Genomic DNA, 14,357 nt, shown 5'->3' on the forward strand with positions numbered 1-14,357 from the left:
CACCAAAGAAATGCCTCATCCTCTCCGCCCGCATTGAGTAACTGACAACGTAGCCCCCGTCCAGACCGCATTAAGAAAGGGAGAAAATAAAATCAATAGCCCAGCCTAAGTTATAATATGGGGCCTATCCCTCTCAGCTAAAGGAACATAAATATAGATTGGACGGCTATAATGAAATTTAGCAGGGCTGTGGGTCTTTGGATATCGGCTATATGTTGTCTTACCTCCTTTAGTAATAACAGTAATCGCATTAATCGCATTTAGTCAATGGTCCATTTCTCATTGACCGGGGTTGTCTTTCAAAAAACGTTTTGCCTCTTCGGGACTTTTGAAGTGTCGCAGGGCTCCTTGGTGAAGAATCCTGAGCTCGTTTGGGTATTTGAATCCCCTAAAGATGCCTCGGTCAATGGAGCATTTCTTCACCTCGTCAAACTCTCGGCGCTTTCGGCGTATTCCAGCTGACAGGTCCTGGAGTAAGGTGAGTTTGGCGTTTCCCACTGTAATGGTGTTGGTTTTCGCCGCCTGTAGGACTCGTTCCTTGTCGGTGAATCTCAGGAAACGTATGGTGATTGGGCGCGGTGGTTGTCTGGCTGCTGGTGGGGGCCTCAGTGCTCGGTGAGCTCTCTCGAGTTCTATGGGCCTGTCGGTGGACAGGTGGAGCCACTCGGGAAGTTTGTCTTGCAGGTAGCGGATCAGTGGCATGTTTCCCTCTTCTTTTTCGCCCAGATTTAATAGAACACAATTATTCCTTCGCCCCCTGTTTTCCAGGTCCTCTGTTTTCTCTTCCAGCTGCTCTATTTTTTTTTTAGCATATGCTATTGTTTCCATGGCGTCTGTCAATAAGTTTTCCGTGGATAGGATTCGCCCCTCTGCCTCGTCCAGGCGCCCCGCGTTTATGGTTATCTTGTTGTTTATGTCAGGCAAGGCATTTTCCAGGATTGTCACCTTGCCCCCTATCGCACTGAGCTGAGCGTTAATGGCATCTAGTTTAGTGTTGAGTTCTGTACGTTGGGATCTCAGCTCAGAAAAGATGTCTTCGACAGAGTGCGAGGTTGGCATTCGTTGGGCCTCGGGGGGGGGGGGGCGGGTCCTCTTTCTCCTGGCTAATGGCGCTAGCTTTTTCTGAAGCTAGCTGCTTCTTGGAGGCTTTTTCCGTCGCTAGTACTCGAGTCCGGGTAAAAATGTCACCTGTAGTGTTGCCTTTTGAAGCCGCCATGACTTTTTGACTAAAGCTAAATGAGTTTAAACTTGAAGTGGAGGTAAGATTAGGAATTGGAAACTACTTGTGCGGAGCTCCTAGTTCATGCGGCCATCTCGTTCAAGGGTCACGTGATCTTCCCTTAGTCCTTTATTGATGCTTTGCCTGTTTTAATGGTTCGTCTAAGGGCGTAGTGGGATTTCTTATAAGCGTCCGGATTAGTGTCCCACTCCTTGAAAGCAGCAGCTCTAGCCTTTTGCTCGGTGCGGATGTTGCCTGTAATCAATGGCTTATGGTTGGGATATGTATGTACGGTCACTGTGGGGACGACGTCGTCGATGCACTTATTGATGAAGCTGGTGACTGAGGTGGTGTACGCCTCAATGCCATTGGATGAATCCCGGAACATATTCCAGTCTGCGCTAGCAAAACAGTCCTGTAGTGTAGCATCCGTATCATCTGATCACTTCCTTATTGAGCAGGTTATGTTCAGATTTCCAAATGGAGGGCGAGGGAGAGCTTTGTACGTGTCTCTGTGTGTGGAGTAAAGGTGGTCTAGAGTTTTTTTTTTTTTCTCCTCTGGTTGCACATGTGACATGCTGGTAGAAATGAGGTAAAATTGATTTGTTTTCCTGCATTTAAGTCTACGGCCACTAGGAGCGCCGCTTCTGGATGAACATTTACTGCTCGTTGAGTGCGGTCTTAGTGCCAGTGGTGGTAAATAGACAGCTACAAAAAATATAGATGAAAACTCTCTTGGTAGATATTGTGGTCTACAGCTTATCATGAGGTACTCTACCTCAGGCGACCAATACCTCAAGACTACCTTAATATTAGACATCGCGCACCAGCTGTTATTGACAAATAGACACACTCCTCCACCCCTCGTCTTACCAGACGTAGCTGTTCTGTCCTGCCGATGCACGGAAAACCCAGCCAACTGTATATTATCCATGTCGTCGTTCAGCCACTACTCAGTGAAACATAAGATATTACCGTTTTTAATGTCCCGTTGGTAGGATAGTCTCGAACGGAGCTCATCCAGTTTATTCTCCAGTGATTGCACGTTGGCTAATAGAACGGATGGTAGAGGCGGGTTACCCACTCGCCGATGAATTCTCACAAGGCACCCTGATCTCCGCCCCATGTATATCCTTATTTTCTTCATGCGAATGAAGGGGAATTGGGTCTTGTCTGGGAGCGACATTATATCGCAATAAAAAATATTTTTAAGTGGGAGAACTTGCACAATTGGTGGCTGACTAAATACTTTTTTTCCCCACTGTAGCTTTCTTTGTCTCTCCGTTTATAGCCCTTATGCCTACAGCCACATCACTGGGGTTCCCCATCCACATGAAAGCTTAGGCTCAACCCCGTCTCAACACATTCTCAACCCCATCTCAACACTATCCTATCCCCATCTCAACCTTATCTCAACCCCGTCTCAACCCCGTCTCAACCTTATCTCAACCCCGTCTCAACCTTATCTCAACCACACTGTCAGGTACTTTACTTTAACTGAACTGTGACAAAACAATCATTCTGTCCCCCCTCTTCTCTTCTCTTCCTCTCCTACCTGACTCTGTATTGGTTGGCAGTGAGGTCATTGTAATAGACTGGAAGTCTGTAGGAACATGCACAGATGTAAGTGCTCTGATCCAATCTCTTTGACAAGGTCATTGTCACTGGACAGCTTTCACTATCCCTCAGGCTTGGGTTGGACCACCACCTGTCCAGCAGCACCTGTCCAGCAGCACCTGTCCAGCAGCACCTGTCCAGGCCAGCGTGACCTGACCTCCACTGCACCTAGCTGGCCACAGAGGTGAGCTAGGCGTTATTAGCTATGGTTATCTGCCCCCTCGGCTCCCTACCCTGACCTCTGACCTTCTGTCCATCCATCAACCTCGACCCTGCCCTCTGCCCAGAGGGGTCATCTTTGTGTTGGGTCTGTTGACTGCTGCCTGGTTTATCAAGGCCCACCAGCCTCCCAGTCTTCTCTCTGACTGACTGTGTCTCTGTTGACCTGTGCTGTGGCTCCTGTAGGCAGGAAGGGTCAGGTCAAGCTCTCTCCAGTCTCCAGGCTGGAATGGTGTGGTGTACTGTCATGTATGGAGTCTCAGGATTTTTCTGTTCGCCACCCTCCCTGAGGGTGGGTGGCTGGGTTGCTATGGTAGGCTGGGAGCAGGGTTGTCTCGTCACCCGGGAGTTCAGGGGTCAATTGACTGATTTCCCTCCCCTTTTTCTGTTGAGGTCAAAGCTTTGCTGCAGGGTTGAACTTTATTATATCTTTCTCTCTGTCGCTCTCTTTCTCTCTCCCTCGCTTTCTCTCTCTGAGACCTCTTGTCTCTCTTCAGCCTCGGGCTTGGGCTTTTCCTCACATTATTCATGAGTATATATGCACACTTAACATACTCTATACTCTTCCAAGCTAGCAGTTAAAACTTCAGAGTAATTGTCATGTAGGCCTGGACAATGAGAAGACTGTGCTTAGAAGGGGACAGGGATATGAGTGATAGATCTCTCACACACACCCTTTAATATTCCCTGTCATCCATCCTCATTGACAAATCTCTATCCCCCCTGTGGGGTTCTCCCACTAGCTTGGAGACAACTGGACCTGTTGGGAACCGTTGTAACTCACTGAGCCCCAGTAATGAGTCACTGAACTGGGTTGATTGAGGCTCTCGACAGGGCCTCCCATGTTACTGTACAGTAGACGGAGGCTCTCGACAGGGCCTCCCATGTTACTGTACAGTAGACGGAGGCTCTCGACAGGGCCTCCCATGTTACTGTACAGTAGACGGAGGCTCTCGACAGGGCCTCCCATGTTACTGTACAGTAGACGGAGGCTCTCGACAGGGCCTCCCATGTTACTGTACAGTAGACGGAGGCTCTTGAGATAGCATGAGGAACGCTGAGTGAAGGCAAGCCAGACATTTTTTATGAACAAACAACAGAATGGAGGGAATGCTGGTCTTCAGCGGCTGTCAGTATAGGGCTCTGATCTTCAGCAGGCTGTCAATAAGGCAAGCAGACAGGCCCCTAAGGCAAGCAGACAGGCCCCTAAGGCAAGCAGACAGGCCCCTAAGGCAAGCAGACAGGCCCCTAAGGCAAGCAGACAGGCCCCTAAGGGGCTCTCTTTTTAGCTTTCTATTAATCTCATGCTGACTGTCTCTATGCATCTCCCTTTATCTCCCCTCTCATGCTAACTGTCACTATGCATCTCCCTTTATCTCCCCTCTCATGCTGACTGTCTCTATGCATCTCCCTTTATCTCCTCTCTCATGCTGACTGTCACAATGCATCTCCCTTTATCTCCCCTCTCATGCTGACTGTCTCTATGCATCTCCCTTTATCTCCCCTCTCATGCTGACTGTCTAATTCATTCACCCGTGACGCTGCAGACGCAGACCACTCCAGATAGTTAATTCACCCGTGACGCTGCAGATGCAGACCGCTCCAGATAATTCATTCACCCGTGACGCTGCAGACGCAGACCACTCCAGATAGTTAATTCACCCGTGACGCTGCAGATGCAGACCGCTCCAGATAATTCATTCACCCGTGACGCTGCAGACGCAGACCGCTCCAGATGGTTGATTCACCCGTGACGCTGCAGACACAGACCGCTCCAGGTAGTTCATTCACAGCAGCCCATCTTAGATCAGACAGACAGACAGACACCTGAGAGAGCAGCTGGCCTGCTGCCAACTGCAGGATCAAGCAAGGCAACCTCAGAGAGAAACGAGGGAGAGGGGGAGGGAGGAGAAACTAATCCTAAAAACACAGTGGTGCTTTTGGCTGTAGGCCTGTATTACTGTCAAGTGTGGGTGTCAGTGGTTTAGTACTTGTGACATCCACTCTAAAGAAAAGCAGATCAGATCTCTCTCCCCTGAGAACTATTTCCATGCACAAATGACAAGCTCAATTCTCTAAACTGAATGAAAACCTATACCTGTAACCCTAACCTGTAAATAACCATAATAGTTCCTGGAAACACACTGCACTGTATCGTAATTGCTGCTTTTAGGGATAATATTGTTAACATTAAGCCGTTAACCTTTGTGGTGTTTGTTCTGTCAGTCTGATGCCTGTCCTTTCTGTTTCTGGTTGTAACAAGGCATCATGTGCTGCTACTAGCTATTAGCATGAACACATTAGCCTTTAGCACTGTTAGAATAAAGCCATTTTAACCATTTTTTCCCCCAATTCCTGCCCTTTCTATTTGTGTTTGTAGTTGTTTGAGTCTGTATCTGTGGCATAGTGTGATGCAGCTAGATTGCCCCCCCCCCACCCTGTTTCCTGTTTCCTGTCGTCCACGGTTAGCTCCTTGGTCTTACTGACGTTGACGTGATGTGATGGAGATAAAGATAATACGTCTCTCAGTATTCAATCGAAGGGAACATTTTATATCAAGTTCGCCTCAGATCTTTATATAGTATTTAGCCAAAATGCTGGCCCCACAGGGCTCCCTTGGAAAAAGAGATATATCTCAGTAGGACTCACCTGGTTAAATAAAGGATAAATGACCGTCAATATCGGCAATTGTTTTTTACGTTGGTGTCTCAGTCACCCTAGCGGTGGAGTTGGAATCTTTTCTTTTGACACGCTAGTCACTTTGCGTTAGCGTAGCTAACTGTTGCTTAGACTCTGTCCTGTACAGTGGTCTCTGTGGTGAATGGTGGCCTGTGGAGAGCACTCTGTCTACCCAGTATCACCAGGGAAGTGGTGAATTAAAGCTGAACTTTAAAGCCTCGGTTTAAATTTTCCTTATTAGGAAATGCGTCTGAGAACGAGATTTGGGTCATGGAGTCGTGCTTTGATGTGGGTGTGTTCGAATGTGTGTGTTCGAATGTGGGAAGCGTTTGTACTTTCACTCTGCCAAAACAGTACACAGTTACAGTCACTCAACCTTCTAGATACATTGAAACAGTCTAACCAGGGCCTTGTGTCTGGAAGTAGCCTAGACTAGCTAGCAAGCTAGCCAACTTTTCATTAAAAAAAACAAATATTGTCCCGTGTACATTGTATAATTAATTGACGGTCCCTAACTAGCCCCATAGGAATATCGAATGTCAAACAAAATTGACCATGGGCATTATGATCGAGTCGCTTGCAGCTGCGCTCCGAATTGATGATACACTTGGATTGAAATAAACCCAACCCAAGGAAAACTGTTACGGTACCCTTCATTCCTTGACATTATCTCGCAAATATCAGTTTTGGACGAGACTGACTTTATGAACAAAATTATCGTATTTACACTCTGTAGTCAATTTTGACACTACGATATATTTTTCCGACTCTTATCGATGCCACATAGGCCATTTTCACCCAGAGAAGTTCTTTATTGCCTTCAGTTGCTCTTTAAGCCATTGAGTGTTCATTAGAGAACAGCTGTTTATGTTGGCACACGAGCATGGTAGTGGGATTAGCACACACAGGCTCAGATAAACCAGGCCCAGCGGTTTAGAAATGTGTGACGCTCGTACTGCCTCTGAGGGTTTTTTATCTGGCTATCTTGGTTTTACTGTCTGTTTTGTGACTTTTTCTGAAACGAGATACTAGTTATTTTGACTATGACACACAAAAAACGTCTGTTGTACTACAGTGACACATGAAATAATTTGCTATGTGGAACCTCCTCTTCCTTCATGGAACCATCACTTCCCTCATGGAACTTCCCTCATGGAACCATCACTTCCCTCATGGAACCATCACTTCCCTCATGGAACCATCACTTCCCTTATGGAACCTCCTCTTCCCTCATGGAACCATCACTTCCCTCATGGAACCTCCTCTTCCCCCATGTTGTTCATCAATACTGTATCAAGCACCAGTGTATGATGTCGTTATGTCCGTGACCGTGTATGATGTCATTATGTCCCTGACCGTGTATGATGTCATTGTGTTGCCTGCCTCCTCTAAACTCTGTATTTTTATTCTCTTCTCAGCTGGAATGTCCTGAGTCGGTCCCCTGGCCCAGAGAAGAACTCCCAGCAGCAGCCAGCGCTGATGGGACCTGCTTCTCCACTATGAGCCTTCAAGATGGTGGCTGCGGCTATGCTAGGGCCAACGCTAATGCCAGTGTGGTGGCTAACGCGGCTAGCGGCAGCATGCGGCGGCGCCTGGAGGACCAGGAGTTCACCCTGCGCGTCTACCCGGGCGCCCTGGCCGAGGGCACCATCTACTGCCCCGTGGGCGCCCGCAAGAGCACCACGGCTGCCGAGGCCATCGAGCTCCTGCTGGAGCGCCTGCGTCTGGACCGCACCAAATGCTACGTGCTAGCCGAGGTGAAGGAGTTCGGTGGGGAGGAGTGGATCCTCAACCCCAGCGACTACCCTGTCCAGCGGATGATGCTGTGGCCCCGCAACGCCCTGGAGAACCGCTGCGGCCTGGGCAGTGGCGAGGACTACCGCTTTCTGCTCCGAGAGAAGAACCTGGACGGTTCCATCCATTATGGAGGGAGTCTCCAGATGTGGCTGCGAGTGACCGAGGAGCGCCGCCGCATGGTGGAACGGGGTTTTCTGCCCCAGCCCGCAGGGGGCGAGCACCCGTCCGACCTGTGCTCTCTCCCTGAGCTGACGGAGCGTGCCCTGCTGGAGAGCCTGCGCGCACGCTTCCGCCAGGAGAGGATCTACACCTACGTAGGCTCCATCCTCATCGTCATTAACCCCTTCCAGTTCCTCCCCATCTATAACCCCAAGTATGTCAAGATGTATGACAACCACGCTCTGGGAGAACTGGAGCCGCACATCTACGCGGTGGCGGACGTGGCCTACCACGCCATGCTGCAGCGGCGGAGGAACCAGTGCATCGTCATCTCCGGCGAGAGCGGCTCGGGGAAGACCCAGAGCACCAACTTCCTGATTCATCACCTCACCGCCCTCAGCCAGAAGGGATTTGCCAGTGGGGTGGAGCAGATCATCTTGGGTGCGGGGCCTGTGTTAGAGGTAAGGACGTGATTGGTTTGTTGACAGTTGTGGGGGGGTTTGGATAATGTGTGTGTGGGAGACTGCAACTCAGCATACACAAGAATGAATGTTATCGATGTGTTGTGAAATGTAGGTCATGGCTGTTGACTGTTGTGCTAGAAAGACAAGTAGAGGTGCTGCCTATGTAATGATGGTCAACTAGCAGTTTCCATCTCAGCCTCAAGCTAGCATGAGAATTAAGGCTATGATGAAATCACTGTCTCATTCTTCTACACCCCATCCTTGGCCTCATGCAGTGACACCCTCCTCCTTGAGACTTGAAGTAACTGGAAATGAGACAAATGATTGGCTGCTTGCTGACTGTGAGGCATAGGGAAGTGGGGGAGGTTATAGGTCGTGGTTTACGAAGAGGAAATGCAATATGAAAGCCCTGTAAATAGGTTATTTCACTAGCGGCAGTATGTCTTTAAGCATGAGACGAAGCATGTCACTGTAGATTATAGGCATGTTTTTATTCCAGATTGGGTTGCCTCGACATGGCAGAACCTATATTTATCTGCAATTGCAACATATGAGTTGACGCATATATATGTTATTGACCTAGGAACTGTGCTTGGACGTTTTATAGCGTTTGAGAAAACCTTATGCAGCATTGCCTAATACAGATGGGATTAGGAATCAATTATGGATTTTGGATTAGCGTTTTGATTTGGATGTATAAAAAGGCCAAGGACTACTGAAGGGCACACTCTCATTTTATATTATATTTTACTTTTACTCTCATTTTACTAACATCCCAGTTGTGACGGCTTCTAAGTGCTTGTGACTGTTTGTATGATTGGCTGCAATGGGAACCACTGTGACATGCTGACCACACCACCCGCGTCACGTGCGCAAAGCGTTGCAAAATAAATGTACACATACAATGAGGGGAAAAAAGTATTTGATCCCCTGCTGATTTTGTACGTTTGCCCACTGACAAAGACATGATCAGTCAATATTAAGCTGATCCATCCCCCCGAAGAAAAAAACAAAAAAAAAAACATGATCAGTCTATCATTTTAATGATAGGTTTATTTGAACAGTGAGAGACAGAATAACAACAACAAAATCCAGAAAAACGCATGTCAAAAATGTTATAAATTGATTTGCATTTCAATGAGGGAAATACGGTGGGGGGAAAAAGTATTTAGTCAGCCACCAATTGTGCAAGTTCTCCCACTTAAAAAGATGAGAGAGGCCTGTAATTTTCATCATAGGTACACGTCAACTATGACAGACAAATTGAGAATTTTTTTTCCAGAAAATCACATTGTAGGATTTGTAATGAATTTATTTGCAAATTATGGTGGAAAATAAGTATTTGGTCACCTACAAACAAGCAAGATTTCTGGCTCTCACAGACCTGTAACTTCTTCTTTAAGAGGCTCCTCTGTCCTCCACTCGTTACCTGTATTAATGGCACCTGTTTGAACTTGTTATCAGTATAAAAGACACCTGTCCACAACCTCAAACAGTCACACTCCAAACTCCACTATGGCCAAGACCAAAGAGCTGTCAAAGGACACCAGAAACAAAATTGGAGACCTGCACCAGGCTGGGAAGACTGAATCTGCAATAGGTAAGCAGCTTGGTTTGAAGAAATCAACTGTGGGAGCAATTATTAGGAAATGGAAGACATATAAGACCACTGATAATCTCCCTCGATCTGGGGCTCCACGCAAGATCTCACCCCGTGGGGTCAAAATGATCACAAGAACGGTGAGCAAAAATCCCAGAACCACACGGGGGGACCTAGTGAATGACCTGCAGAGAGCTGGGACCAAAGTAACAAAGCCTACCATCAGTAACACACTACGCCGCCAGGGACTGAAATCCTGCAGTGCCAGACGTGTCCCCCTGCTTAAGCCAGTACATGTCCAGGCCCGTCTGAAGTTTGCTAGAGTGCATTTGGATGATCCAGAAGAGGATTGGGAGAATGTCATATGGTCAGATGAAACCAAAATAGAACTTTTTGGTAAAAACTCAACTCGTCGTGTTTGGAGGACAAAGAATGCTGAGTTGCATCCAAAGAACACCATACCTACTGTGAAGCATGGGGGTGGAAACATCATGCTTTGGGGCTGTTTTTCTGCAAAGGGACCAGGACGACTGATCTGTGTAAAGGAAAGAATGAATGGGGCCATGTATCGTGAGATTTTGAGTGAAAACCTCCTTCCATCAGCAAGGGCATTGAAGATGAAACGTGGCTGGGTCTTTCAGCATGACAATGATCCCAAACACACCGCCCGGGCAACGAAGGAGTGGCTTCGTAAGAAGCATTTCAAGGTCCTGGAGTGGCCTTGCCAGTCTCCAGATCTCAACCCCATAGAAAATCTTTGGAGGGAGTTGAAAGTCTGTGTTGCCCAGCGACAGCCCCAAAACATCACTGCTCTAGAGGAGATCTGCATTGAGGAATGGGCCAAAATACCAGCAACAGTGTGTGAAAACCTTGTGAAGACTTACAGAAAACGTTTGACCTGTGTCATTGCCAACAAAGGGTATATAACAAAGTATTGAGAAACTTTTGTTATTGACCAAATACTTATTTTCCACCATAATTTGCAAATATATTCATAAAAAATCCTACAATGTGATTTTCTGGATATTTTTTCCTCATTTTGTCTGTCATAGTTGACGTGTACCTATGATGAAAATTACAGGCCTCTCTCATCTTTTTAAGTGGGAGAACTTGCACAATTGGTGGCTGACTAAATACTTTTTTTCCCCACTGTAAGTATTTGACCCCTCTGCAAAACATGACTTAGTACTTGGTGGCAAAACCCTTGTTGGCAATCACAGAGGTCAGATATTTCTTGTAGTTGGCCACCAGGTTTGCACACATCTCAGGAGGGATTTTGTCCCACTCCTCTTTGCAAATCTTCTCCAAGTCATTAAGGATTCAAGGCTGACGTTTGGCAGCTCAAACCTTCAGCTCCCTCCACAGATTTTCTATGGGATTAAGGTCTGGAGACTGGCTAGACTACTCCAGGACCTTAATGTGCTTCTTCTTGAGCCACTCCTTTGTTGCCTTGGCCGTGTGGTCATTGTGGTCATTGTCATGCTGGAATACCCATCCACGACCAATTTTCAATGCCCTGGCTGAGGGAAGGAGGTTCTCACCCAAGATTTGACGGTACATGGCCCCGTCCATCGTCCCTTTGATGCGGTGAAGTTGTCCTGTCCCCTTAGCAGAAAAACACCCCCAAAGCATAATGTTTCCACCTCCATGTTTGACGGTGGGGATGGTGTTCTTGGGGTCATAGGCACATTCCTCCTCCTCCAAACACGGCGAGTTGAGTTGATGCCAAAGACCTCGATTTTGGTCTCATCTGACCACAACACTTTCACCCAGTTCTCCTCTGAATCATTCAGATGTTCATTGGCAAACTTCTGACGGGCCTGTATATGTGCTTTCTTGAGCAGGGGGGGACCTTGTGGGCGCTGCAGGATTTCAGTCCTTCACGGCATAGTGTGTTACCAATTGTTTTCTTGGTGACTATGGTCCCAGCTGCCTTGAGATCATTGACAAGATCCTCCCATTTAGTTCTGGGCTGATTCCTCACCGTTCTCATGATCATTGCAACTCCACGAGGTGAGATCTTGCATGGAGCCCCAGGCCGAGGGAGATTGACAGTTATTTTGTGTTTCTTCCATTTGCGAATAATCGCACCAACTGTTGTCACCTTCTCACCAAGCTGCTTGGTGATGGTCTTGTAGCCCATTCCAGCCTTGTGTAGGTCTACAATCTTGTCCCTGACATCCTTGGAGAGCTCTTTGGTCTTGGCCATGGTGGAGAATCTGATTGATTGATTGGTTCTCTGGACAGGTGTCTTTTACACCGGTAACAAGCTGAGATTAGGAGCACTCCCTTTAAGAGTGTGCTCCTAATCTCAGCTCGTTACCTGTATAAAAGACACCTGGGAGCCAGAAATCTTTCTGATTGAGAGGGGGTCAAATACTTATTTCCCTCATTAAAATGCAAATCAATTTATAACATTTTTGACATGCGTTTTTCTGGATTTTGTTGTTGTTATTCTGTCTCTCACTGTTCAAATAAACCTACCATTAAAATTATAGACTGATAATTTCTTTGTCAGTGGGCAAACGTACAAAATCAGCAGGGGATCAAATACTTTTTTCCCTCACTGTGTGTGTGTATGTGTATGTGTATATATATATATATATATATATATATATATATATATATATATATATATATATATATATCTATATATATATATACACACACACACACACACACACGTTTGTGACCATGGCCTGAATATGTTGTTCACCTTTGCTGTGGGTAAACCATAGCAGTAGACTAGGGACACAAACTCACTGTGATTGACATTGCCTTTGCTAATCAGTGAAGGGCACCATAGGGGGGCCTGAACTATAAAAACAAATATGAAAATCAACTATGAAAACCAACTACGAAAACAACTGCACACAATCTCCTGTCTTCTCTTCTCCGCCAAAGCACCATCAACACCACCGTCAGCATGACCTCATGCCAGCACTATCATCTAACAGCTCGATTCGAATCAGCAGTAATGTGCTGACGGGAATACTGTGGATGATGGGAGGGAAGTGTTGCCAGTGTCATACAGTGTTTTTCTAATCAGTCAGGTGACTCAAAGGAGAAACTGAAGACGGATTCTATTTTCTCTCGCTTCAGCTCAAATAATGTCCGCCATTGATTTCAAGAAATGCTGCTTAATTATTATTTTTTTACCTGGTTGCGGCATATTTCTTTGCATACTTTCCGTTGAAGCTTGCATCGATCGCATGCTTCAAAATATGTACAAACGGAGTACGCATTCGAGAAGTGCCCTCCATGCTCCGTTTCGCATACTTTGATTTTGACTCATACTCCGACCCTCCTGTGCTCCAATTTGCATCCTCGGAGCACGGTAGTATGCATTTTGAGGACCTCCGTCCCAAATGGCACCCTATTAGGGCCCATAGGGAATATATAAAAGTAGTGCACTATACACTACCAGTGAAAAGTTTGGACATACCTACTCATTCAAGGGTTTTTCTTAATTTTTACTATTTTCTACATTGTAGAATAATAGTGAAGACATCAAAACTATGAAATAACACATATGGAATTATGTAGTAACCAGAAAAGTGTTAAACAAATCAAAATATGTTTTATATTTGAGATTCTTCAAAGTAGCCACCATTTTGCCTTGATGACTGCTTTGCACACTCTTGGCATTGCTGTTTGGTGTTTTTAAGTTGGGTTTCTGTATAGCACTTTGTAACATCTGCTGATGTAAAAATGGCTTTATAAATACATTTTATTTTATGATATAAATAAGACATCCCAAATCACTCAGAATAAGACATACCAAATCTCTCTACAGTACAGAGTTCTTGCAGAGGACAGGAGTGGTTTTATTGAACACGCTGGCTGTAACCAAGCATGCGTTAGGGAGTGCTTGGCCAGTGAATGATCATGTTATCTTCTTTGTTGCAGACTTTAGGTACTAAGAGGACTGGTGAACACACAGTCCGCATGGTTTAATGATGATGAAGTGCAGTGCTCTGTGCAATCGTCTACCTTCAAACTAGCTGAAATTCCTTCCTTCTATTGTGTTTTTCTGTTTTGAGTTAGCGCTCATGAGGTTGGAAGTCAGTGCTGAGTATTGTGTTTCTTAGGCTAGCCTGTCTTTTCCCCACATTTTTTTAAGGGGTAGATCAGCTCTAATATTGCAGAGAGATTGTGGCTTCTATCAATGTAATTGTCTGCATAATTTCCAATCCCCCATATATACTTTAGAAATATATTTTCCTTTATTATTTTCCCCTAACCCTCTCCTAATTTGAGTAAACTAATGGACAACAATACTTAGGCTTCTACTTCCAGCTTATACATACTATATACATTTTACAGACACGGTATATTTAAGCAATAAGGCCCGCGGAGGTGTGGTATATGGCCAATATACTACGGCTAAAGGCTGTTCTTACGCACGATGCAACACGGAGTGCCTGGATACAGCCCTTAGCCGTGGTATATTGGCCATATATCACAAACCCCCGAGGAGCCTTATTGCTATTATAAACTGGTTACCAACGTAATTAGAGCAGTAAAAACAAACGTTTTGTCATTCCTGTGGTATATGGTCCGATATACCGCGGCTTTCAGCCAATCAGCATTCAGGGCTCGA

At 46.1% G+C, this 14,357-nt stretch overlaps 1 protein-coding gene across 1 annotated transcript in view; it reads left to right on the forward strand.

Annotated features, from left to right (window-relative positions):
• The window catches only part of LOC311148729 (unconventional myosin-IXAa-like), a 206,571-nt gene that overhangs the window by 50,372 nt on the left and 141,842 nt on the right, over window positions 1–14,357 (forward strand). Inside the window, exon 2 of the mRNA XM_084185703.1 lies at window positions 7,153–8,151. Within this exon, the coding sequence (XP_084041829.1) occupies window positions 7,234–8,151 (918 nt within the window). The 5' untranslated portion in view covers window positions 7,153–7,233. The remainder of the gene's footprint in view (window positions 1–7,152; window positions 8,152–14,357) is intronic.

This window comes from Coregonus lavaretus (genome assembly GCF_964263955.1).
Source record: "Coregonus lavaretus genome assembly, chromosome: 21".
Lineage (NCBI taxonomy): Eukaryota > Metazoa > Chordata > Actinopteri > Salmoniformes > Salmonidae > Coregonus > Coregonus lavaretus.